The 25491-nt window shown below is 42.3% G+C and overlaps 1 protein-coding gene across 1 annotated transcript in view; it reads left to right on the top strand.

The window, feature by feature from the left end:
- The window catches only part of ADCY2 (adenylate cyclase 2), a gene marked incomplete at both ends in the record, with an annotated part of 1451075 nt that overhangs the window by 1078843 nt on the left and 346741 nt on the right, over positions 1-25491 (top strand). Inside the window, one exon of the mRNA XM_082258935.1 lies at positions 7016-7100. Within this exon, the coding sequence (XP_082115061.1) occupies positions 7016-7100 (85 nt within the window). The remainder of the gene's footprint in view (positions 1-7015; positions 7101-25491) is intronic.

The following is a 25491-nucleotide window of genomic DNA, read 5'->3' as shown; positions in this document are numbered from 1 at the left end:
CATATACCCTCCGCTTGAGCCACTGGAATTATTTTCCGATCCATCACAAGAAATTTGCGATGCACAGCAATTGTTGGCATCGGATCATGAAGAGGAGGTAGCAACAGCCGACACTCAGCAGTCTGATGACAGTACCCAGATCAGCCCAAGGAGGTTGGTCCCTGCTGTTGCTGCCTACTCCGAGATCTCAAATGTCAGTGGTGGGGAAGGTGACGTGGATAATGACGTGTCTATGGACATCACGTGGGTGGCTACAAAAGAGGAAGAGGAGGGGAGTTCAGAGGGAGCGACGGACCAGCAGATAGGGAGGAGAACCAGGCGGAACTTGCATTGCACAGGAGGGACAAAGCAGACTGCAAATGTATCAGGAGTGAGCCATCAACCATGTACAGTCACATCTGGTGCTCCCAGGACACCGGCACATGGTTCCGCAGTGTGGGCTTTTTTTAATGTGTCCGCTGCTGACAACAGTGTTGCCATCTATAGCCTTTGCAGTCAACGCATAAGTCGCGGTAAGCCCAACACTTACCTAAGGATGACCGCCTTAAGAAGGCACCTGAACTCCCATCACCGAGCCCAGTGGGAGCAACGCTGTCAGAAGCCACAAAGCCACATTCCAGGCTCTCACCGTCCAGCCTCTTCTCCTTCTCCTCTCTCCTCACAATTGTCCTCCACTCCACCTTCCATCATGCCATCCTCACGTTGTTCTGGAAAAAGGCAGGCTTCCGTGGCCCAAATGTTGGAGCGTAAAAATATGATGACGCCGGATAACCCTCTTGCCCAACGGTTGACTGCTGGCTTGACGGAACTGATAGCCCGCCAACTACTGCCATATCAACTGGTGGACTCGGAGGCCTTTCGGAAATTTGTGGCCATTGGAACACCACAATGGAAGGTCCCAGGCAGGAAATATTTCTTGCAGAAGGGCATTCCAGAGCTGTATGGCCATGTTCAGCGGCAAGTGAATGTATCTCTGGCACACAGTGTTGGTGCCAAGATACTTCTGACCACAGGCACATGGTCTAGCAAACAGGGGAAGGGAAGGTATATAACTTTTACTGCCCACTGGGTGAACCTTCTGACGGCCGTCAAGCATGTAAACCGTGGCACCCATGTAGATTTGGTTTTACCGCCACGGATTGCATTCAGGCCTACCTCTTCTTCTCCTCCTCATCCTCCCTCTCCTCCTCGGCTGACTCCTCCTTTTCCGCTGCTACCGTCTCTTCCGCTGCGCCGCCCAAGATCCCCAGAACCTATTCCACATGCCAGGTGAGACGTTGCCATGCTGTACTGCGTCTGTTGTGTCTGTAAGCCAAGAGCCACACTGGTCCTGCACTCCTTTCAGCTTTGCGTTCACAGGCAGATCAGTGGCTGACACTGCTAAATTTGACAGTTAGTAAAGTGGTGTGCGACAACGGTGCCAATCTGCTGAGCGTGCTGAAACAGGGAAAAATTGGTCATGCAGCGATTCGTTGCCAAATACCCTGGGGTCCAGGACGTCTTGCGGCAGGCCAGGAAAATCTTGGCCCATTTCAGATCTTACACAGTCATGGCTCGCCTTGCTAACATTCAGCGGCGACACAACCTGCCCGTCAGGTGTCTTATTTGTGACTGCCCAACACGATGGAACTCAACGTTGCATATGCTTGATAGGCTGCTCCAGCAGAAACGTGCAGTTAATGACTACCTGTACGAACTCTGCGGCAGGACAGGTGACTGCTCATGCATGACGAATGCAGACTTCTGCGGCCATTTGATGAGATCACCAAACTAGTCAGTCACGGCCAGGGCGCCATCAGTGACATTGTACCTTACGGCTTCTTTCTGGAGCGTGCATTGCGTCGTGTCATTGATCAAGCCATCGAGGAGCAGGAGCAGGAAGAACAGGAAGTCGCAATGTTGGATGAATTCCCAGGGGGTGCTACTCCATCTGAGACAAGTCAACAACAGGAGTCTGAAGAGGAGTCAGAGGAGGATGGTGCCGGGGCGGATGAGGAGGAGCAAGAAGAGCATGCTTTAACCCTGTCTGGGATCCCTGGTGTTGTCCGTGGATGGGGGAGGAGAACAAGGGAGAGATTATCCTGGATGATGAGCTAGAGCCAGGCCACTACACTGCGTCCAGTTTAGTGCAAATGGGGGCCTTCATGCTCCAGTGTTTTAAGGGGGAACCCTGTATAAAAAGCATAAAGGGCTTTACCAGTACTGGGTGGCAACATACTTAGACCCCCGGTACAAACAAAAAATTGCAGAAATGTTACCACCATCACAGAGGACGGTCAGAATGCAGCACTTCCAGGCCTTGCTGCGAGAAATGCTGCATTCTGCTTTTGCGTGCGCTGGCAGAGGAATTTCCAGTCACAGAGAGACAGTTGCGGGTAGCAATCCAACAGCGCCTGCAAGAAGAGGGTGGTTTGAAGATCTGTTGGTCATTTCAGATATGAAGGGGGTTAATACGGCGCTACCTATGAGTGCTCAAGTGTTGGGGTGAACTTATCTGAAAACTTCATAAATTAAATCCCATAAAAAAGGGGGGTGACACCAATTAAATATAATAAATATAATAAATATAATAAAAATAATATAATAAAAATGATAAACAAGACAAGGTGCAAACCACGTGTCAATCCAATCAAATCAGTTGGATAGTCACTACTATTCTTTCCTACTACGAATTACTATATACTGCTTTATGGGGCTCCCCTCTCTCTCCTTTATGTGAAACTGCCAGCCTGTGCCTGCTGGGCCGTGGAGAGGAAACCCCAGGACATACAACAACTTGCCTATCACATCAACAGGTTGTATATGTGGTGCGACACCCAGTGGCCACACGGGTGATTGCAACATTTTATTTCTTTGGGAATTACCTTACACTTTCACTACTTTATCACCAGGAATTCCCTTTCTTTGGACACTAATTTGTTCACAATAATCAAATATTACTTATTATTCCTGCACTGTACTATCAACATTGGAATAAATTCATCACTTTATGAATCCTGTTTATTTATTTATTTAATTTCGCACACTAGCACCTTTGCACAATCATACCACACACAGTAAGATCCAACCGATTTGATTGGATTGACACGTGGTTTGCACCTTGTCTTGTTTATCATTTTTATTATATTATTTTTATTATATTTATTATATTTTATTGGTGTCACCCCCCTTTTTTATGGGATTTAATTTATAAAGTTTTCAGATAAGTTCACCCCAACACTTGAGCACTCATAGGTAGCGCCGTTTCAACCCCCTTTGCACCTTCATTTAACTCTTAACCCCTTGGGGTTTGGTTGTTGGCTGCTTACACCTAGTACCTATTTCACTTTCACCGTACACTCCATAGCGCTGGTCACCCTCTGTTTTTTGCATATACTTCAGATATGAGATCCTTCTTTTAGCTGACCCATCGACAGCTGTACTCAGGATCCAGCATCAGGGAACGCCTAGACCGACAGGTGTCCAACTACATCGGGTTAACAGCCGATGTGGACGCTCTGAGGAGTGATGAACCCCTGGACTACTGGGTGGGCAGGCTTGACCTCTGGCCAGAGCTTGCACAATTTGCAATGGAACTGTTGGCTTGCCCCCAGTCCAGTGTCCTGTCCGAAAGGACATTCAGTGCAGCAGGGGGGATCGTGACCGATAAGCGCACTCGCCTAGCTCATGACAGTGTTGACTACCTCACATTTATAAAAATGAATGAGGCATGGATCTCTAAAGAATTCAACACATGTGACCAGTAGACCATCTTTGATTACAATTCCTCATGACAACCCACAAATATCCGCCAGACCGCCATCCACCCACAACAATTCATGGTACACGTGTTCGATAAATACAGCAGCAGAAAAGGCATTTCATGTCCATTGAATGCCTAATTTTGGGGCCTTTTATGGCCGACACTTACTTCTGTATCCTGTGAATGCCTAATGTACCTCCAGCCACAGAATACAACGTTCTTAGCTGTCAGGTAAACCCATGTGGGCTAATTTTTGGGGCCTTTTATGGCCGACGCTTACTTCTGTATCCTGTGAATGCCTAATATACCTTCAGCCACAGAATACAACGTTCTTAGCTGTCAGGTAAACCCATGTGGGCTAATTTTTGGGGCCTTTCATGGCCGACACTTACTTCTGTATCCTGTGAATGCCTAATGTACCTTCAGCCACAGAATACAACGTTCTTAGCTGTCAGGTAAACCCATGTGGGCTAATTTTTGGGGCCTTTCATGGCCGACACTTACTTATTTATCCTGTGAATGCCTAATGTACCTTCAGCCACAGAATACAAAGTTCTTAGCTGTCAGGTAAATTCATGTGGGCTAATTTTTGGGGCCTGGAATGGCCGACACTTACTTCTTTATCCTGTGAATGCCTAATTTTTCAGACTGGAATTGAAAATCAATGGGTCTATAAAGTTCCGCCAAATTGTGGAATGGATGCGGACCCATTTTACAGATGTGTGAATGGACCCTTAATGTATTTGATATGTATTTACTGGCTGCTGTCAGTTCTGGCTGATTTAGGAAAAAAAAAAACATTTTTTGCTGTAAAAAAAAACAAAAAAAAACAAATTTAAGGGCAACTTTTCTAATTGCAATACTTCTGTTATGACATTGTCCATGTGGTGGGACTATTTGTGAACAGCTAGTAAGTCTTTTGTGGCTGCAAACATGACCTAAAGGTTTTTGAAGTTCGCCACCCAATAAAGTCAATGGGGCCCGCCGCAAACTTGCGGTTCACGGACATTTAAGAAAGTTTGCTGCTAATGTTCGCGAACCGCCCCGGGCCGGTGTTCGTCCATCACTAGCCTCATGTGTTGTCAATCAAAAGTTGAGCAGACCTAATGGGGAACTAGTCTTTCATGGACAGTATTCTACCAGGGAGGAGGGGCAGGGATGAGTGTGGACATTCCTTCACAGTGACAAATTCATGTACCTGTCTGTTCAAGCGCCGACACTTTTAATGCTACAGCCCAACAGAATTCTAAAGGGTTTTTATGAATTCCCCTGAGTGTCTCATAGCAGCACAGGTTCTCTGTAGCTTTCCTTTGCAACACAAAAAGTAGCCTTGCAATCCTTCTTTAGATTTTAAAATAACACATGGTCCAGCAGCAGTCTCAAATCTTCTTCTTTGACCTCCAGGTACTGTCATAGAATTTATTTATTAACAACAAAATTCTGTGAAACAACACATTAGTGACCCCAAATTGCTCCTATCAGTACTTCTGCAGTGCGCGAACAGACACATGCACACTGGACATGTTTTTAAGGCTGTTTTAAAGTTAATATGGCATTTTTTGATTTTTTACTCATAAAAATGAAACAACATTACAAATGCACTTTAAAGCTAAAAGCAAGAAAAGTTGCAACTAAGCATTACAATGCATGAGTGTAGGTGGGACAATTCCAGGAAAGAATGTCAAAGAATGATTGGTGTCATTCACAAAGACAGTTAGGGGGAGATCTACTAAATTGGTGGACTCAGAATCTGGTGCAGCTCTCTGTATAATAACTAATCAGGTTTTATTGTCAAAGCCTATCCAAACAAGCTGAAAATAGAAGCTGATTGGCTGCTATGCACAGCTGTACTATGCACCAGTTTTAGTAAATCTCCCCTTTAATGTAAAATATACAAAATAGTTGTGAGCGATTTACTTATACCGATTTTGAGGATTAAAACTTCTCTCATATTTATCCCTTGTTGTCATTCGCACTGACCATACTTGGTATCATCTTTAACCTTGGTCTTCTTATGTTTAGGAGGTACTAATACGCAATGTAGAAGCATTGGGGAAAAGTTAATAGTTGAAAGCAGCTGCATCATTATGAGATGGTCTTTAATTACATTTTGATTATCTGATACATACATACAGCAATCTGCATGCCTAATCTCAGATTATACCTTATTGTAGATGCAATTGTAAATCTTAAAACTACTGATATTGTATTGGTATGTTAAACACTTAAATGGCCCAACTCAGTTTGGAAATTTTACACCTCTAGTACTGATCCAAGGACTGAGGGAACCACTTTTTGATTTTAGTAGGCATAGCATAAGGAGTTTACAAGGGTCTCTTGCCAGTGTGTGCTTATCGAACATTTGTGGGCACAGATACACAAATTTGTAGGCAGGAATATGCTGATGAAGTCATTTTTCTACTGCAGCGGCCTTTAGATTCTAAAGATGATAGCGATCTAAAAAAACGTTGCTCTGTGTATGGGTGGATAGATAACTACATAATTGACGGTATGTCTAATATAATAAATGGTGTGGACTTAGCTCATTTGTCAACGTATTGTATGTTTTTAGCTTGCTTAAAGCTATACAATGACTGGTTAGTAGAGGTGTATGGTCATCTTCCACTGGTATTGATTCCTTTTCTTCACCTGGATTGTCTGTCATAGGGGTTAAAGGCCCTGGGTGAATGAAATAACTCATTTCGCACTTTGTGGAAGACTTCCAATGTGGCTCATATGATTGGGTGTTGTTTGAGAGACTTGGGGCATTTTTCCCAAGGTACCCAAGGATAGTATTTTAGAGGTACACAAGTGTAGGTATGCTCCCACATTACCTAGTCCTTATTGCCCTCATGGCTCTTCTAATCTATGATTCTTCCATGGGCATATCCCCTCTGTCCCAATATGACATCTGTGTGTGTTGTTACGTGCCCCCAAATGCAGACAGGGTGAGTTCAGGGACCCGCACACACACAGACATCATATTGAGACACAGCGGCTGTGTCCCAGTTGATATGAATGGTACTGCATGCACAAGGATGCATAGTACACCTGTGTATCCCTGTGCTGGTAAACACAGCCCTGTATGGGTGTATGGTATAGTACACCCAGTGCTAATGAGGATCTGAAACATTTGGCTCTTACCCCCCATGCTATAAATTATTACTGTATTTTCATTTCTTGTTTGAACTGCCCTGTCCATTTTTTTGTTTCTACTGGCAAACAGTTATATGTTCATTACATGAACATAATTTCTCTAAATTTATTTTACAGAACATTTGCTCTGTGGATTTCATTTGGCTCTGCATTCCTCATCTTGTCATTCATTCTAATTCTATGTTTTATTGGACAACTCTTGGTAGGTACCATATGTCAAGTGTTTACCTAATGCTTTATGTTTTTTAAAGCTAAACACAAATGCCAGCAGACACAGGTCAATGCAATATCTTTGATGTTTGGGGTTTGTGACAGTGAGCAAATTATCTTCATTATGAAGTGTGACGGAATCCGGACACCACCGATTGTGTATCTCTGCCAGTAACCTGCTTCCTAAGCTCTTGAACACGGGATCCGTGATTCTGGCTATAGTTACCCCAATAACTCGACAGTACAAGTTTTGGAGTGAAACCAGAATTAACTCTTTATTGACCAACTTTCAGACTTTTATATACACTTTGAGAATTCAACATGATTTAATTATACAGATCCACCCACCGCATTACACAATGGTTCCATAACGAGCCCCCAATACACATTACTCTGAGTGTCAATACATCCCTTAGCAGACAACAGGTGAGTTCATTAACACACTTGATAATAGGTGAATGAAAAGCCATCTCAGACAAAAGCAACATTGTTAGACAGTCAGTCTCCACATTGAACTTCCTGCAATGACCATATTAGGAGATGCACTTCCTGTGCCTGACAGTCTAAAGAAATAAGATAGATCTCCATATTTCCTGAGAGATATGGTTAATGCATATTATTGTCCCATTTGAAGTAGCCCAACCATATTCTCAGTGTTCACCACTCTCTTGGTCACCCTGCATCCATAACAGACGCAGGGTGACTTAAACATAAGAGAGCCCCATAAGGCTGGGCATGGTGCCCCCCAACCTCTCTAAAGGAATTTGGAGTCCACAACCCCCATGCCCAAAGTGACTCCTGTCACCTGACACTCTTTGCACACTAAAGCCCCATACACACACGCAGATCGTCGTCATACAAATGTTCGTCTTTTCTCCCCGGGATGTCGGTGTCTGTTGAAAAGTGCAAAGACAGCACAAGGACAGCACAAGAATTTTGTCCGCAGACTTCAGCTGACTGCAGAAGTGATGTCATGTAATGGTTAACTTTCCCTGTGTTTTTTATTTTCTGAGCATGCCCAGTCTTGCAAATCTGCGGTCTGTCGGCTGATTTCTGTACTGACAGGCGAACAATTGTCCGTTCTGGTGTCCGCAGACAAAAATTTTCATGTTTGCAAGAAAGACTCTTGTCCGCGGATTGTGTGCAGACAGCTGTCGGAGGCACCATACTAACACGCGTACAATCGGCAGATCTTTCGTCCGCCGACGTTTGTATGACGACGATCTGCGTGTGTGTATGGGGCTTAAAATTAACATTTATAAAGTGAATCTGTCAAATCAGCTACCTTAATCTAAATAAATACCAAATTAAAATACATCAAAGGCAGCTCTGGTTTAACACGAACCTAAAACAAATAATAATCAATAGATAATACATATAAAAAATAACAGTATACATCCCAATATAACTATACATTCCAGTGTGTAAATAGTATGGTACAAGAAATATTTACAATAAATATTCATCACATAAATAATACCATACTGGATATCATAATCACAAATAAAAAGTAGTCCTTATAAAATGAATATTAGTGTACAGTTCACAAAATTACACATGAGGTGCAGAAGGAAAATTCTTGATATAATCCTCAGTGTGTATCCACTCTGCACCTGTGAGATCCTTCACCTCACCAGAAAACTGACCACCAGATTAAAATAGCACTAAATCCAAAAGTAAACATTTATTTTATTGAAGCTTACCAATTCATATATGTGATATCTGCATATGTTTTTTTAAGCTTTCTTATTTTATTTTCACTTGGTAAATCAGCCAGTAAGTCTTGTTTTTCAGCAGAACAATATGTCTTTCAATTGTAGCAGTTAGGGGGTTGAGACAAACCATTTACCAATGACAGGGCTGCTTACAACAATCAGCTTTCAATTCATGTATGTAAAATGTTTATTGCAACAGAATCAAAACTGTTGCTGTAACTGCTTAAAAAGTGTTTGCTGGAGTTTGGGTTCAATATGTTTAGTATAGGTTTCCCCGCTGACAGCAGAATATAAACAAAAGTAGAGCTGGCTTGGAAAAATAAAAAAAACAGTGTGGGGGTTATTTATTTATTTCATTTAGTGAATTGACTTTAACGCTGTGTTTTGCTGTATTTATGAGTGTTTTTGCTTTTTGAGGTAAATATCGCATAAAGGGATAGTGAATTGACATTTTCATTATCGCATTTGATATTTGGGAAAAATGTGTCAGGTGACCCACATACTGCATGCAATATGCTTTAGTAAATGGAAGCCATTATGGTCAATGTTTTTGTTTTTTGTTTTATACCATACTTATACATTATACACTTAAACTATATTTATAGTTTTTGTAAAACATATTAACCACTTGCCGACCGCTCACTTGAGCTCTACTGCGGCAAAGTGGTTAGTTCCCGTCCAGCGACGTAGACCTACGTCGCTGGGCTCCTCCCCTTGTGGGCGGCCCACGCGCGCCGCCGGAGGCTCACTCCTGCTGTATTCAGTCTCAGCGGGAGTCGAGCCAGGGGAGGAGCGGCGGTGATCACCGCCGCTCTTTTCCGATCGTCGGGGAATCAAGTTTGGAGATCCACCCGCTTGTGTAAACAAAGCGGGCGGATCTCCTAAGTGACAGACAGTGACAGATTGCAGGGTTCAGCATAGCTGAACCTGCGATCTGTCCCTGTGTCACTCAGTCACCTCCCCCCACACACGTTAGTAAGCACCAGGCATACATTAACCCCTCCCTCTCCAATAAAATTAACCCCTTCCCTGCCAGTGTCATTTTTACAGTAACAGTGCATATGTATAGCACTGATTACTGTAGTCACTGGTACCCCCAAAAGTGTCAAAAATATCAGTCAAGGGTTCGATCTGTCCGGCACAATGTCGCAATCCCGCAAAAAAAAAAACGCAGATCGCCGCCATTACTCGTTAAAAAAAATAAATTAGCCAAAAATTTAAAAAAAATTAGATTTTTACATTTTTTTGGGGGGAATTTCATATAAAAAAATGTGAAAAATATTGTTATTTTTTCAAAATTTATGCTCTTTTTTTTGTTTATAGCGCAAAAAGTAAAAATCGCACAGGTGATCAAATACCACCAAAAGAAAGCTCTGTTTGTGGGAAAAAAAGGACGTAAATTTCGTTGGGGTGCGGTGTCACACAACAACGCAATTGTCAGTTAAATTTGCACAGTGCCGAATCGCAAAAGTGGCCTGGACGTAAGACAGCAAAATCCTCCGGTGGTAAAGTGGTTAAACAAACAAATGCCATCTGAACATGATGATGGCAGTAGTGTTAGCTACGCAGAGCCCATCAAAGGTGCAAATCAGGATAATACATACTAGACCATTTTTTAAAATAGCATTTCCATTGATAAAATAGTCTGAGTTGTTTGTACAATAAACCTGAACAAGCCATAGCAGCCAGAAAAATAAACAAGGCAACAGAACAGCTACACATACACCCACCCACTACAACATACACACACATATAGTACACACACATGCATACAGTGCTCTCTCCAAATTCAAATAAAAGTTTTATAGCAGACTTATTAACTGGACCGGAAGGATTTGCCCCCTTAATGACCAGGCCATTTTTTTGCGATTCGGTACTGCGTTACTTTAACGGACAATTGCGCAGTCTGTACTTAGATAAAATGTATGTCCTTTTTTTTCCCCACAAATAGAGCCTTCTTTTGGTGGTATTTGATCACCTGTGCAATTTTTTTTTTTTTGCACTATAAACAAAAAAAGAGCGAAAATTCTGAAAAAAAAAAAACAATATTTTCACATTCTGCTATATAACATTCCCAAAAAATCTAAATTTTTCCTCATTTTAGGCCAATTTGTATGCTGCTATATATTTTTAGTAAAAAAAATCACAATAAGCGTATTTTGGTTTGCACAAAAGTTATTGCGTTTGTAACTAGGGGAAAAATGTATGTCATTTTTATTTATGTATTTTTACTAATAATGACGGCAATCTGCAATTTTTAGCGGGACTGCGACATGGTGGCGGACAGATTGGACCTCTAACTCACCTTTTTGACACTTTTGGGGGGACCGATGACATTACTACAGTAATCAGTGCTAAAAATATGCACTGTTACTGTAATAATGACACTGGCAGGGAAAGGGTTAACCTAGTGGGTGATCAAGGGGTTAAATGTAAGCCTATGGGAGTGTTTACTAACTTTGAGGGGAGGAGCTTGTGAAATGACCATAGAGACCTGTGATCCTACATAGAAAGATCACAGGCGTTCTGTGATGATTTCAGATCGTGAGTGGCAGGCGGCAATCAGTGCCACCAACCCCGTACATGGACATCCCCGCTGCCTAGTGGGAGCGTGTCACCGGCAGCTTATCAGATGGCTGACATATGGCAGGGTAGGTGGAACTGGATCCTTCCAATGCAGCAGGAAAGCCTTCTTTTTTCGTAGAAATATATCAGACTAAACATACTGTAATACTTTACATACATTTTCTTTAACCACTCTGCAACCGCTCACAGTAATACTACTGCGGCAGAGTGGTTCGTTATCGTCCAGCCACGTAGTATTAACGTGACTGGACACTCCCCCTTCTGGGCGGCGCTTGCGCGCCGCCGGAGGCTCGCTCCCGCTGTTTTCATTCACAGCGGGAGTCGGGCCAGGGGAGGAGCAGCGGCGATCGCCGCTGCTCTTACCCGATCGTCGGGGATCGAGTCTGGAGATCCGCCCGCTGTGTGTAAACACAGCGGGCGGATCTCCATAGTGACAGGGAGTGACAGATCGGACTGTTCAGCATAGCTGGACATCCGATCTGTCCATGAATCACACAGTCACCTCCCCCCCTACACGTCAGTAAGCACCAGGCATACATTAACCCCTCCCTCTCCAATAAAATTAACCCCTTCCCTGCCAGTGTCATTTTTACAGTAACAGTGCATATTTATAGCACTGATTACTGCAGTAATGTCACTGGTACCCCCAAAAGTGTCAAAAATGTCAGTCAGGGGTCCGGTCTGTCCGCCGCAATGTCGCAGTCCCGCAAAATAAATCGCAGATCGCCGCCATTACGCGTTAAAAAAAAAACACCAAAAATGACAGAAATCTTTCCCTTTGTTAGTAAACGCAATAACTTTTGCGCAAACCAATCAAAATACGCTTATTGCGATTTTTTTTACCAAACATATGTAGCATAAAACAAATTGGCCAAAAATTTTTAAAAAAATTGGTTTTTACATCTTTTTTGGGGGGAATTTCATATAAAAAAATGTTAAAAATATTGTTATTTTTTCAAAATAAACGCTCTTTTTTTGTTTATAGCGCAAAAAGTAAAAATCGCACAGGTGATCAAATACCACCAAAAGAAAGCTCTGTTTGTGGGAAAAAAAGGACGTAAATTTCGTTTGGGTACGGCGTCGCACGACCGCGCAATTGTCAGTTGAAGTCGCACAGCGCCGAATCGCAAAAAGTGGCCTGGACGGAAGACAGCAAAATCCTCCGGTAGTAAAGTGGTTAACCAAAAGTAGACAAACTTCTGGAGTTTTGAGAGTTTGTAGACCAAAAGAAGTTGATAGCATGTCAAACAATTCAGCCAGAAAAAGAGGACAGGTTTGGACAAGATCAAAACATGTGCAAAGCGGTAGCTGAGACTTCCTCACATCTAGGGCAGCCAGTCTTTCCCGTCAACCCCTTACGATTCAGTTTAGCAGGAGTGTAATGCAATTGGTAAATACATTTAAAATGCATACGTTTATCAGCCATGCTAATAACATCTTGTAGGAAAGTTTCGGTGACCTCTTCCCAAACTTCATCGGCAAGATCAGGAAGGTATGCCTGTCATTTCCCACAAAAGGAAGTAAAGGGGTGAGAATCTGCAGATTGTAAGGAATTATAAAATGTAGTTACCAACAGTGTTGGTCATCTTACTTTAAAAAAGTAATTAGTTACAGTTACAAATTACTTCTCTCAAAAAAGTAATTGAGTTACTGACTCAGTTACCACATTGAAAAAGTAATTAGTTACTCAGCAAAGTAACTGCGACTTTTTTTACTATTCTATAATGCAATTACGTTCTATGAGATCTTTAACAGTTGTGGCGGTGTGGCACACTGTGGGGGTCTGAGTCCTGAGTCCTCCTGACTGTGAGTAACTGTATTTTGTTTTGTTTTTTGGTACCTGTTGCCTGGGGTGGCTGGCTGTTGGTGGTGTGGCACACGAGTGGTGGCAGTGTGGCACACTGGTTGTGGTGGTGGTGTGGCACACTGGTGATGGTGGCGGTGTGGCACACTGGTGGTGGCATTGTGAAACACTGGTGGTGGCGGTGTGGCACACTGGTGGTGGTGGCGGTGTGGCACACTGGTGGTGGTGGCAGTGTGGCACACTGGTGGTGGTGGCAGTGTGGCACACTGGTGGTGGTGGCGGTGTGGAACACTGGTGGTGGCGGTGTGGAACACTGGTGGACCTGTATAATATATCCTATATCTGAAGAGCGGTGATGTCACTCCTGTATAATATCTCTTTTATCTGGAGAGTGGTGATGTCACTCTGTATAATATATCTTATATCTGGAGAGCGGTGATGTCACTCTGTATAATATATCTTATATCTGGAGAGTGGTGATGTCACTCTGTATAATATATCTTATATCTGGAGAGCGGTGATGTCACTCTGTATAACATATCTTATATCTGGAGAGCGGTGATGTCACTCTGTATAATATATCTTTTATCTGGAGAGTGGTGATGTCACTCTGTATAATATATCTTATATCTCGAGAGCGGTGATGTCACTCTGTATAATATATCTTATATCTGGAGAGCGGTGATGTCACTCCTGTATAATATATCTTATATCTGGAGAGCGGTGATGTCACTCCTGTATAATAGATCTTATATCTGGAGAGTGGTGATGTCACTCCTGTATAATATATCTTATATCTGGAGAGCGGTGATGTCACTCCTGTATAATATATCTTATATCTGGAGAGCAGTGATGTCACTCCTGTATAATATATCTTATATCTGGAGAGCGGTGATGTCACTCTGTATAATATATATTATATCTGGAGAGCGGTGATGTCACTCTGTATAATATATCTTATATCTGGAGAGTGGTGATGTCACTCTGTATAATATATCTTATATCTGGAGGGCGGTGATGTCACTCTGTATAATATATCTGGAGGGCGGTGATGTCACTACAATAGAATGCACATTATACAAAGCAGTAATCTTTCTAAATAATTTTCATTAGATGAGTAATGCACAGTATATCCCACAGGGTGGCACTCTTCCTCTCAGTGATTCCCTGTCCTGTAGGTCTTTGCATTCCTATGACTTCCAGTGTTGTGGATAATGAGCTCCCTGTTGGGTGTAATATGAGTATTGGACTCTAGGGGGCAGCAGTGCACAATGGACAGTCCCTGTGGATAGGAATAGCGGGGGAGTAAACTGTATTTGGATTGGTCACAGGACACACTCGTTTTGTATTGCTGGTTACTTCTGTAGCAATCTTTCTGCAGGAAAATTAAACACTAAAAGGCTAAAATAAAAATGGAATAGAAGCTGAAGTGCTAGTCCTGTACCCGGAACCCTACTGGCACGCTGTGCTGCTGCTGTCCCTGTCCGACTTCTGGCGCCGCGTGACTCACTCGACTGAGTCTCCTCCTCTTCTCTCTCTAGTACCACGGACAGCGGTCATAGAGGAGAGGGGGAATACAATTACATCTACTGCATCTAGTGGCGGTAGATGTAATTGCGGTAACGCAGCCAAAAGTAGCAGCAACGGCGTTACAGGGAGAGGACGAGTAATCAGATAGATTACTCGTTACCCTGAAAAGTAACTGTGTTAAGTAACGCCGTTTACTTAAACGCAGTTACTACCAACACTGGTTACCAATTTGTCAATATAAAGGTCTGCCATAACCATTGTGGTCAATGTTGATGTGCTTGGAATTTCACATTTGATATGGTATCTGATCAATTAGAAATTATTAAATCTAAATGAACTTCACCCTACCTCTTTCCACTACCTAAAGTGAATAACATCCATAGTGGTGTTTTAAGTTTGCGAACCCTTTTGATATTTCAATTTTTCTGCAAAATTTGTCTTAACAGCTGTTCTGATTTTCAGTTTAAAAATTAGATCAGGAGAACAAAAAAAAAGGCCAAACAATTATTTTCATGTATTTATTGAAAATATGATTCAAAATTACATATTTGCGTGTGTAAAATGTATGTGGACCTCTGAGATTCTAAGCTCCTTTAAAGGGAAAATGAATGTCAAGTGTTTCAATCAATAGAATGCAAATTCAGTAGGGTTGCACTGATATCTTTTTTTTTTTTTTTTGTGAGTATGAGTACTGATACTTGTGCATAAGTGCTCGCCATTAACAATTATCAAAACCTTTGCAGTGCAATTTGAGCCCATACACTGCAAAGAATTGCATGCAATTTGACCTGGAATGCGGTGCAATTCCTGTCTGAATTGAATATGGTTTCCTGCTTCCCTCCTCTGTGAAGCCTCACCGAAGTCACTATGAAAAACTGGGGTTCATACAGGAGCAGTGGGGAAGACTGCATATGATTCGGCCAGAAATCGTGCCACATTCCTGTTCAAATCACATGCGATTCTTTGCAGATTTAAGAAAGAAGCCGTGGGCGGCTCTGAAATGCGTTAGCCATGCCCTAACTTCCCGCCCTCAGTGCCAACGTCACGTCCGACCAGGAACTCGGCGGCTTGTGTCTCCTGTTCTATGGTATGCTGGGCTGGAGGCTCCCTGCCTCGTCTGGTGCCTGCTTGGATGACTCTGTCCATGAATGTAATTTCGGTTACACAGCCGTTCTGACCCCTGGCAGGGTCTGACATGCAATTCATTGTTTCATCTTCTGTAAGTTGCCAATTGTCTTACTAAATCATGGAACTTTTTTACATGTTGCACTTGGAGTGGCGCTCCGTTGTCTTTTGTTTTTATGCTGTCTAGAGATTCCTTCATCTCCTGCAAGCTGCCTTCTATTTGTGCTTACATCTGCTGCAATATATCTGCTGTTCTTGCTACAAATTTCATCACCTAGACTGTCGCTTTTGGATTCTGTGTCTCATCCACCCATGCGCCATCCACTATTCTCTGGATTTAAGCAGTGCAATTTGAGCCAATTCATTTTGTATGAGCTCAAATCCCACCACAAAGGTAAAATTTTTAGGTATTGGAGCATTTGCACATATACGGTGCAACCCTAAAATCCAGTGTGAGTGTGGCAGGCCCTGTTTTAAAGGAACAGACATAGTCCAACAGTTTATAGTCCAACAGTTTATACCTATTAAAAAAATTCTCAACTTTGTGTTTGATTCATGAACATTTTTGTACATACCGGTATGATGCAAAGTCATGCACATTCCTCTAATAATATTGTGCACAAAGTCAATAGGGTAAGTGTTGCTGACCGTGGGCTTTGCTAGGTCAGGGCATTGCAAACATGTGTACTTGGTCTCTTCCCTGGTGCCTCAGCTACATCCACACTTTACGGCTATACAAAAGTCTTTACATAGCCATGGATCACGTCTTCTGTTGCTATGCAAGAGCACCTGAATAAAGTATGTCAGAAACCAAAACTGCAAAAGGGATAATACTAGAGGGAATTAGCAAATAGATGTAAATTGGTTACATTTATTTTCTAATTCTAACTAGTGGTTTTTGTACATCCACAAGCTGGGGTCCTTAACTACTTCAGTCCCGGAGCCTTTTTTCATGCAAAAACAGACCGTTTGTCCGTTTAGATTCATTTTTCATCAGTTTTTTTTTTCCAATGGAAGAAATATAGGGCTGATCTGTGCCAGAAAAAGATGTTGATGGAAGTGGATGTATAAAGATGCTCATCTGTTTTTCTATACAGATGCATTGAAGTCCATTTTTCATCCATTAACGAATGAATTCAAGCGGTTATAAGAAACTAAAAATGTGCCCACCTGCAGGTTCAAGCCATAATGTACTAGTATGCACCACATACCAGTACATTTTAAGAGAATTACTTAAAAACAGAGCCCTCCAGTGCTAGGCTGCCATGGCTCCTTCTGGTCCCCGGCACTTCCATGTTAACCCTTTCTTCCTTTTGAGTTGCAAATTTTTTTTCCGCTTGATTGACAGGGCTGCGTTGATGTTACTCCCATGTGGCTCAGATTGCATTACCCGCTAACAAGCAGGGGGGGGGGGGTGACAGAAGTGACCTCTAGTGTCTCCTATGTTATAAAAACAGACAGACTAAGATATAAACGTCTGCCATAACCATTGTGGTCAATGTTGATGTGCTTGGAATTTCACATTTGATATGGTATCTGATCTTATATGGTATCTGATTTAATCATTTCTAATTGATCAGATACCTAATGGACACTGAGAATATGGTTTGGAAAACTTCAAATGGGAGAGGAATATTTATCAACAATATCTCTCAAGAAACGAAGATTTAATCCCACTTTACTCTGTGAGACCTATAGCCTGTTGGCAGAAAGTCTGTGACTCCTGAATAATCAAAGCAATGCTTAGATGTGTATTGAGATAATGTGTATTGTATTCCAGGAGCTCGAGGACAGCCATCTGCTAGGTATTTGGCTCAGGTTGATTGAATCATTGTCATCTGTTAGTTGCTGAGTGGAAATAGTATACTGTTTGTGTTGGTTGTTCTTTAGATACGTTAATTCTATTTCTGTATACAATTTCATCTGCATAGGATAATGTAATCTGGCAACCCCTGACCTGATGGGTGTAACGCTCCTGCGTTTTTAGTATAGGCTGGATTTGCAGCTGGAAAATCTCCACTCAGTAGTCATGTAGAGATGTGTTGAATACCAGATCCAACTCTCCAGGACTCATTACCGTGGGCCTGTCAGCTTCAACATACAGATATATACACACTCAATGAGATGTTCTTGGAGTGATAGGATGTATATGATAGTATGAAGGTGATGTGCTGAAGGGACAGGTGTGAACAGTGACAAGGATGGTAATCACTTGATAGGTTTGTATAGGAGAGTTCAAGATGGTATTTAGGAATGCAGATAGGTTAGTATCGAGTATGCTAATAGGTGGTGAGGACAGCAGATGACAAATACAGGATAGAGTAACCCAGTGCAAGGATAGATAGTAGTAGACAGGAGAGCTAGCAATCTATGCAGCAGTGCAGATGATAGATGGTAGTAGGCTCAAGAGCTAGCAATCTATGTAACAGTGCAGATGATAGGATAGTATGGATAGGTAGTAATAGTCCTTAATGTGCATAGGTAGATAGTGCAATAAGGTTATGGAGAGTTCCCCTGCGGGGTACTTATCACTTGTAATGTTAGTAGTTTAGAGAGGTCCAGTAGATGAAGAATGGTCCGGTAGCGAGTTACAGGGATCAGTAGCGAGGTTCCGGTCTGCTCCAGGTAAAGGGAATAGCTGGAGGTTCCGATCGGGAGACAGGCTTGAAAGCATGTGGATATCAAGGCAGGTTGAACGAACAGTGTGAGTGAGACCGCCGGCGGTTGAAATAGCCGCTCTGCGGCGCTCAGCAGGGACATCATCGTTCTTAAAGGTATATGCGTACCACCTGAAGAGAAAGGTGGGACGCATTACAGAGGAAAGTGGTGATTAAGGGTACCGGAGGTACCGGAATCTTACAGTACCCCCCCTTAAGGCCGGCTCCGGAAGGCCTATAGGACAGGTTTCTCTGGGTGTTTCGAGTGAAAGTTCCGTATAAGTCTAGGCGCATGAATATCAATATCTAACCAGGTGTCGTCTTGGGGTCCATAGTTCTTCCATCTTATGAGATACTGGAGTCTTCCTCTATGGATGCGAGAATCCAAAATTTCCTTGATCTCATACTCTTCTCCGCCTTCAATTTGTATTGGAGGTGGAGGCAAGATGGTAGGCCTTATTCCTTGGTTAGGAACATGGGGCTTCAGTAGCGACACATGGAAGATGGGATGGATCTTGAGATCTGCTGGTAGGGTGAGCTGTACTGCAGCTTTTCCGATAAGTTTTTCAATTGGGAAGGGTCCCAAAAATAAAGGTCCAAGCTTCTTGCTAGGGATTTTTAATCTTAAGTTCTTTGTCGATAGCCAAACAAGGTCCCCAATAGCATACTGAGGAGAAGGTCTTCTACGAAGGTCGTAGTACTTTTTTTGTTGACTGTGAGCGTGTGATATAGTGGTATTGAGTAAGCCCAAAGAGTCTTTTATTTGGGTAAGGTAATCCGAGGCTACTGGGTTACTCGATGGCAGGATGCGTGGTGGAAGAAGAGTGGGATGAAACCCATAGTTCAAGTAGAACGGACTTGTAGTTGTTGTTGTTGTAAGCAAATTCTGCTAGAGGAAGGAGATCCACCCAATCATCCTGCAAGTATGATGTGTAGCAACGTAGATATTGCTCAATGCACTGGTTGACTCTTTCAGTCTGTCCGTTGGTCTGAGGATGGAAGGGAGAAGTGAGCTTTCGCTCTATGCGTAAAATTTGACAAAGTGCTTGCCAAAATTTAGAGATGAATTGTGAACCACGGTCGGACAAAAGAGTTTTTGGAATTCCATGCAACTTAAACACATGTTTCATCAGTAGTTCCGCTGTTTGTTTAGATGAAGGTAGTCTACGGATAGCAATGAAATGTGCCATCTTTGTTAAGTGGTCCACTGACACTAGGATGGTATTAAATCCTTTAGAGGGTGGTAGTTCTACTATGAAATCTAAGGACACGACTTCCCATGGAACCTGGGGTATTGGTAGACTACAAAGTAGTCCAGATGGTTTTGTAGTGTCAATTTTGGACCTTGCACAGATGTCACATGAAGAAACAAATTTTTGTACAGACGTCTTCATATCAGGCCACCAAAACTGCCTGGTGAGCAAATTAAAGGTTTTCGTTATACCCATATGTCCTGCCAAGGGCACATCAGGCGATAACTCCAAGATCTTGGTGCGCATAGTAGGGGGTATGTAGAGTTTGTCATTGTAATAGAGGAAGCCTTCTGCATCAGTACTTAGTTGTGGTGGAGGTGAATCCATTCTTATACTGTGCAAAATCTCTTCCTTCAAGGAACGGACAACACCAATAATGCGTTCATAGGGTATTATGGGAATGGAAGGGATTTTGGCGCAGTTATCTTCGGTTAATCGTGATAGCGCATCCGCTTTTTTATTCTTGTCTGCAGGCGTGTAGGTCACTAGGAAATTAAATCTTAAAAAGAATAATGACCATCGTACCTGCCGGTGAGAGAGAGTCTTGTTAGTCTGGAGGTATTGAAGGTTTTTATGATCTGTATATATGAGTATTGGTAACTGGGTACCTTCGAGCAGATGTCGCCAATTCTCCAGTGCCAATTTTATGGCAAGCAACTCCTTTTCACCCACTGGGTAATTCACCTCTGGGCTGCTTAGTGATTTTGAAAAGAGAGCAACTGGGTGGAGTGATGAAGTGTTTGTTGGTCGTTGGGAGAGAACTGCTCCTACTGCCATATTTGACGCATCTACCTCTAGAATATATTGGAGAGATGGGTCTGGATGGCGTAGTATGGGAGCAGAAGTAAAGCTTGATTTTAACAAGCAGAAGGCTTGATTTGCTTCTTCTGACCATTTGAATGTTTTTTTTATACTTGTCAGTTGTGTGAGAGGTCTCACAATAGCGGAAAAGTTCTTGATGAACTTCCTATAGAAGTTCGAGAATCCAAGGAATCGCTGTAGGGCCTTACGAGTTGTTGGTATAGGCCAGTCTAGAATACAGGATATCTTCCTCATATCCATCTTAATTCCAGTTTTGGATATGAAGTATCCTAGAAATAATATTTCTTCTCTATGAAATAGACATTTTTTTAATTTCACATATAGTCTATGTGAGAGCAGTCTGGACAACACAAGTCTTACATGTTTTATGTGTTCCGGCATAGATCGAGAATAAATAAGTATATCGTCTAGGTATACTACAACACAGACATCAAGTAAGTCTCTAAAGATGTCGTTTATGAATCTTTGGAAAGCTGCGGGAGCATTACATAGCCCGAATGGCATCACAAGGTATTCGAATAGTCCGTATCTGGTTCTGAATGCTGTTTTCCACTCATCCCCGTCACGGATTCGGATTAGGTTGTATGCCCCTTTCAGGTCTAATTTGGTGAAATAAGTAGCCCCACGCACCTGTTCAATAAGTTCAGGGATGAGCGGCAAAGGATAGCGATCCTTTATCGTAATCGTGTTTAATTGCCTATAATCGATAATAGGCCTGAGACTGGAATCCTTATTGCGGACCAAGAAAAGTCCTGCAGCAGTGGAAGAAGTAGAGGGTCTAATGAACCCCTTTGTCAAATTCTCATCCAAGTATTCCTTGAGATGAGAAAGTTCATCCTGTGAAAGGGGATAAACATGACCGAAAGGCAATTTGCTGTTAGGGAGTAGATCGATAGTGCAATCGTAATCCCTATGGGGAGGCAACACTTGAGCATTTTTCTCAAGGAACACTTTGGACAGATCCTGATAGCATAGTGGTGCAATTTCATCTGACACCACAGACAGAATCTTCCCATAAGATGGGATTTTACACGTATTCTCACAATAGTGAGAAGGGAAAACCAAAGTCCGTTTTTTCCAATCTATGATTGGTTGGTGTGTGTGTAACCAGGAAAGTCCCAAAATAATAGGAAAATGGGGTGAGGATAGTATATCAAAGGTGATGGTCTCCACATGTGATTCGTTGGTAATGGCAAGGAGTGCCTGTGTCTGGTTGGTGATTGGACCAGAAGACAGTGGAATACCATTAATGAAACTAACAGAAACAGGCTTAGATTTTGAAATAATAGGTATTTTATTGAAGGTAACAAAGCGTGTATCAATATAGTTTCCACAAGATCCAGTGTCGACCATAGCCTTGGTGGTGATCCTAGTTTGGTCCCACTGTAATATTAAATGAACAAAAAGATAGGGGTTAGAAAAGGAAGTCGTTAATCCTCCCAGCAAGACATGTGAACACTCACCCTCTTTTTTGCGGGCAGGGGGACAGGTGCTTATCAGATGATCCGAGGATGCGCAGTACATGCAGAGATTTCTGGATGTTCTTCTAGCCCGTTCAGTAGTCGTTAAACGTGGGCGTATGGTTCCTACATCCATGGGAGTAGGGTCAACGGCCGAAATCTGAGAAGGACTAGACAATGGCATTCCCATCTTTTCAGCCCTTCTTTCTCGCAGTCGTCTGTCGATGTTGATACTAAGTTGTATCAAGGCCTCCAAGGTGCCAGGTAAATCCGCTCGGGCGAGCTCGTCTTTAACAGCTTCCGATAACCCGAGTCTGAATTGAGTTCGCAAAGATGTGTCATTCCACCCTGAATCAAGGATCCATCTTTTGAACTCAGATACAAAGTCTTCTACAGGTCTCCTTCCTTGTTTTAAGGCCCTCAACTGAATATCAGCAGTACTCTGCCTATTGGGGTCATCGTATAAACTAGCGAGTTCCGCTAGAAATAAGGAATAGGTGTTGAGAATCTGATCATTATTCTCAAAGAGAGAGTCTGCCCAGGCCCGTGGATCACCCGTCAAGTATGAAATAACGGTACAGACTTTTATTTGATCAGTGGGGTATGTACGAGGTTTTAACAAAAAAAGCAATTGACATGCGTTTTTGAATTCACAAAATTTTTTCCGATCACCTGTAAACACTATAGGAGAGTTTATTTTAGGTTCAGGAGGCTGAACAGCAGTAAGCCGTGAGAGCTGGGTTACCTGCTGTGTCAGAGTCTGATTCTTTTCTTGTACGTCAGTCAGAGCAAGTATTAACGCTTTTACTTGTTGTGTTAATTGTGTCACTTGAGTGGGTAATTCTGCTGAATCAATTTTTAAGGTTCGTTCAATCTGTAACGCTCCTGCGTTTTTAGTATAGGCTGGATTTGCAGCTGCAAAATCTCCACTCAGTAGTCATGTAGAGATGTGTTGAATATCAGATCCAACTCTCCAGGACTCATCACCGTGGGCCTGTCAGCTTCAACATACAGATATATACACACTCAATGAGATGTTCCTGGAGTGATAGGATGTATATGATAGTATGAAGGTGATGTGCTGAAGGGACAGGTGTGAACAGTGACAAGGATGGTAATCACTTGATAGGTTTGTATAGGAGAGTTCAAGATGGTATTTAGGAATGCAGATAGGTTAGTATCGAGTATGCTAATAGGTGGGGAGGACAGCAGATGACAAATACAGGATAGAGTAACCCAGTGCAAGGATAGATAGTAGTAGACAGGAGAGCTAGAAATCTATGCAGCAGTGCAGATGATAGATGGTAGTAGGCTCAAGAGCTAGCAATCTATGTAACAGTGCAGATGATAGGATAGTATGGATAGGTAGTAACAGTCCTTAATGTGCATAGGTAGATAGTGCAATAAGGTTATGGAGGGTTCCCCTGCGGGGTACTTATCACTTGTAATGTTAGTAGTTTAGAGAGGTCCAGTAGATGAGGAATGGTCCGGTAGCGAGTTACAGGGATCAGTAGCGAGGTTCCGGTCTGCTCCAGGTAAAGGGAATAGCTGGAGGTTCCGATCGGGAGACAGGCTTGAAAGCATGTGGATATCAAGGCAGGTTGAACGAACAGTGTGAGTGAGACCGCCGGCAGTTGAAATAGCCGCTCTGCGGCGCTCAGCAGTGACATCATCGTTCTTAAAGGTATATGCGTACCACCTGAAGAGAAAGGTGGGACGCATTACAGAGGAAAGTGGTGATTAAGGGTACCGGAGGTACCAGAATCTTACAATGGGGTAATTTGATCAGGAGGGGGATGTGCTCATGTGTGTATAAATTGAGTGTGAAACTGTTTAATAAAACGAAGATTGCAGTACAAGCTAAGTTGTCGAAAATCTGATATCTATGTTCATGACTGGGATGAAGCCGTATACTGACGGAAGTCCACAAGTACAATTTGGGTCGCGGTTCCGTTACAGTACTCTTCAGCTCTACACTTTGTAAGCAGGTCTATGTGATACATACGGCTGAATACTGCACTCTGTGATATGTGTCAAGGACTGTAAGGGTTTCATTTCAATACCCCTCTTGTCTCTACCTTATTTTGCCTTATACAAATCCTAGTTCAACCTCTTTCCTCAATTCAGCTACCTCAGAGACCACACAGTCAACATAATGGGGTGTGTTTGTTAACCCCCAAAAATACACCCTCATTTTATGACTATGTATCTGAACCCTTCCTATAAATGTTCCTAATAAGATATTGTTTCTGTATTATTCTTACTTCTAATGACATTTCAACTAATTTTGTGGTCAAGCTAAAACAGTGACACTTCCCTTTTTCTATGCAAGCCATTTTCTAAATACATACTGTTACTAAAATATACGCTTTAAAGTAATTCTCCGGCCTTAGTCCCATAAAGCATTGCAAATACATGTAAATTATTACTTTCTGCAGAAAATGTATATTCGAGAGATTAATATCCTATAAATTTCTCCCCTTTGTTGCTTCAAAAAGGAACACTAATACAAGTCTAACTCATATTCTTCATATTGTTACTTGATCTGTTTCACCTTCCTAGATGTAATTTTTGAAATCATACACATAACAAATTTGATTGCAAAGTAAATGACAAGATCTCACTTGTCTAGCAAAATGTCCATGAAAGAAAAAAAGGAAAGGAACATGACAGTCTTTAGATGGATAAAAATAGTTCTCAGCAAAAATACAAAAACACAAAAAGAGTCTCTCGTGTATGGCTTGTGAATATTCATGGCAGAGCAACAAAGCATCCTCTGGGCTAGGTCTTCGAGCTGGTTCCTCAGACCTCTCATTTGGTGTTCATTGGAACTCTCAGGCCTTGGGTTGGCACCATGGCTCCTCCTCTAGGCTTTCCCCGGAACATTTTCTAGTATGAGTCCTCCTTTAACCTTCAGCAATGACGAGTGGAGACTTGTCATATCAGGATGATGGCTTGGCAAAGCTTCTGGACTCATCCTGGGACCTCCTCTGTCAAGTAGAGCATCCAGATAGGGACATGAATTTGGGGGTTATTTCTTTGCATGAATGGGGCAGGGTGGATACTCTCCAGTCAACATAAATAACCACAGAATCACCTAGACTACTAGATAAAGTTTCTTAACTTTTGAAGGAGTGAAAAATAATGTTCTGCCATTTTAAGAATTCAAACAGAAGTCTATAGGTCCATTGATCATGCAGAAATAAAATGTTTCCTAGCAGCAGTTTCTATTACTAGACGTATATAGATTAAATATATATTCAGCTGAACATCTTTCTCAAACCCAATATTGCAGCAGGAGTGGAACCAGGGGTCCCAAAACAAAATACCCTTCTTAAACACATATCCTGACTCAGAACTTAGTTTTCTAATTTTGCAAAATACGACTATCATAAGCAAAATAAAACAGCAATGAACATAAGCACTATGAC

The sequence above is a fragment of the Pelophylax lessonae genome (assembly GCF_965119305.1).
Source record: "Pelophylax lessonae genome assembly, chromosome: 5".
Classification (NCBI taxonomy): domain Eukaryota; kingdom Metazoa; phylum Chordata; class Amphibia; order Anura; family Ranidae; genus Pelophylax; species Pelophylax lessonae.
The sequence above is the reverse complement of the archived record's forward strand: the minus strand, read 5'-3'. Positions and strand labels throughout refer to the sequence as shown.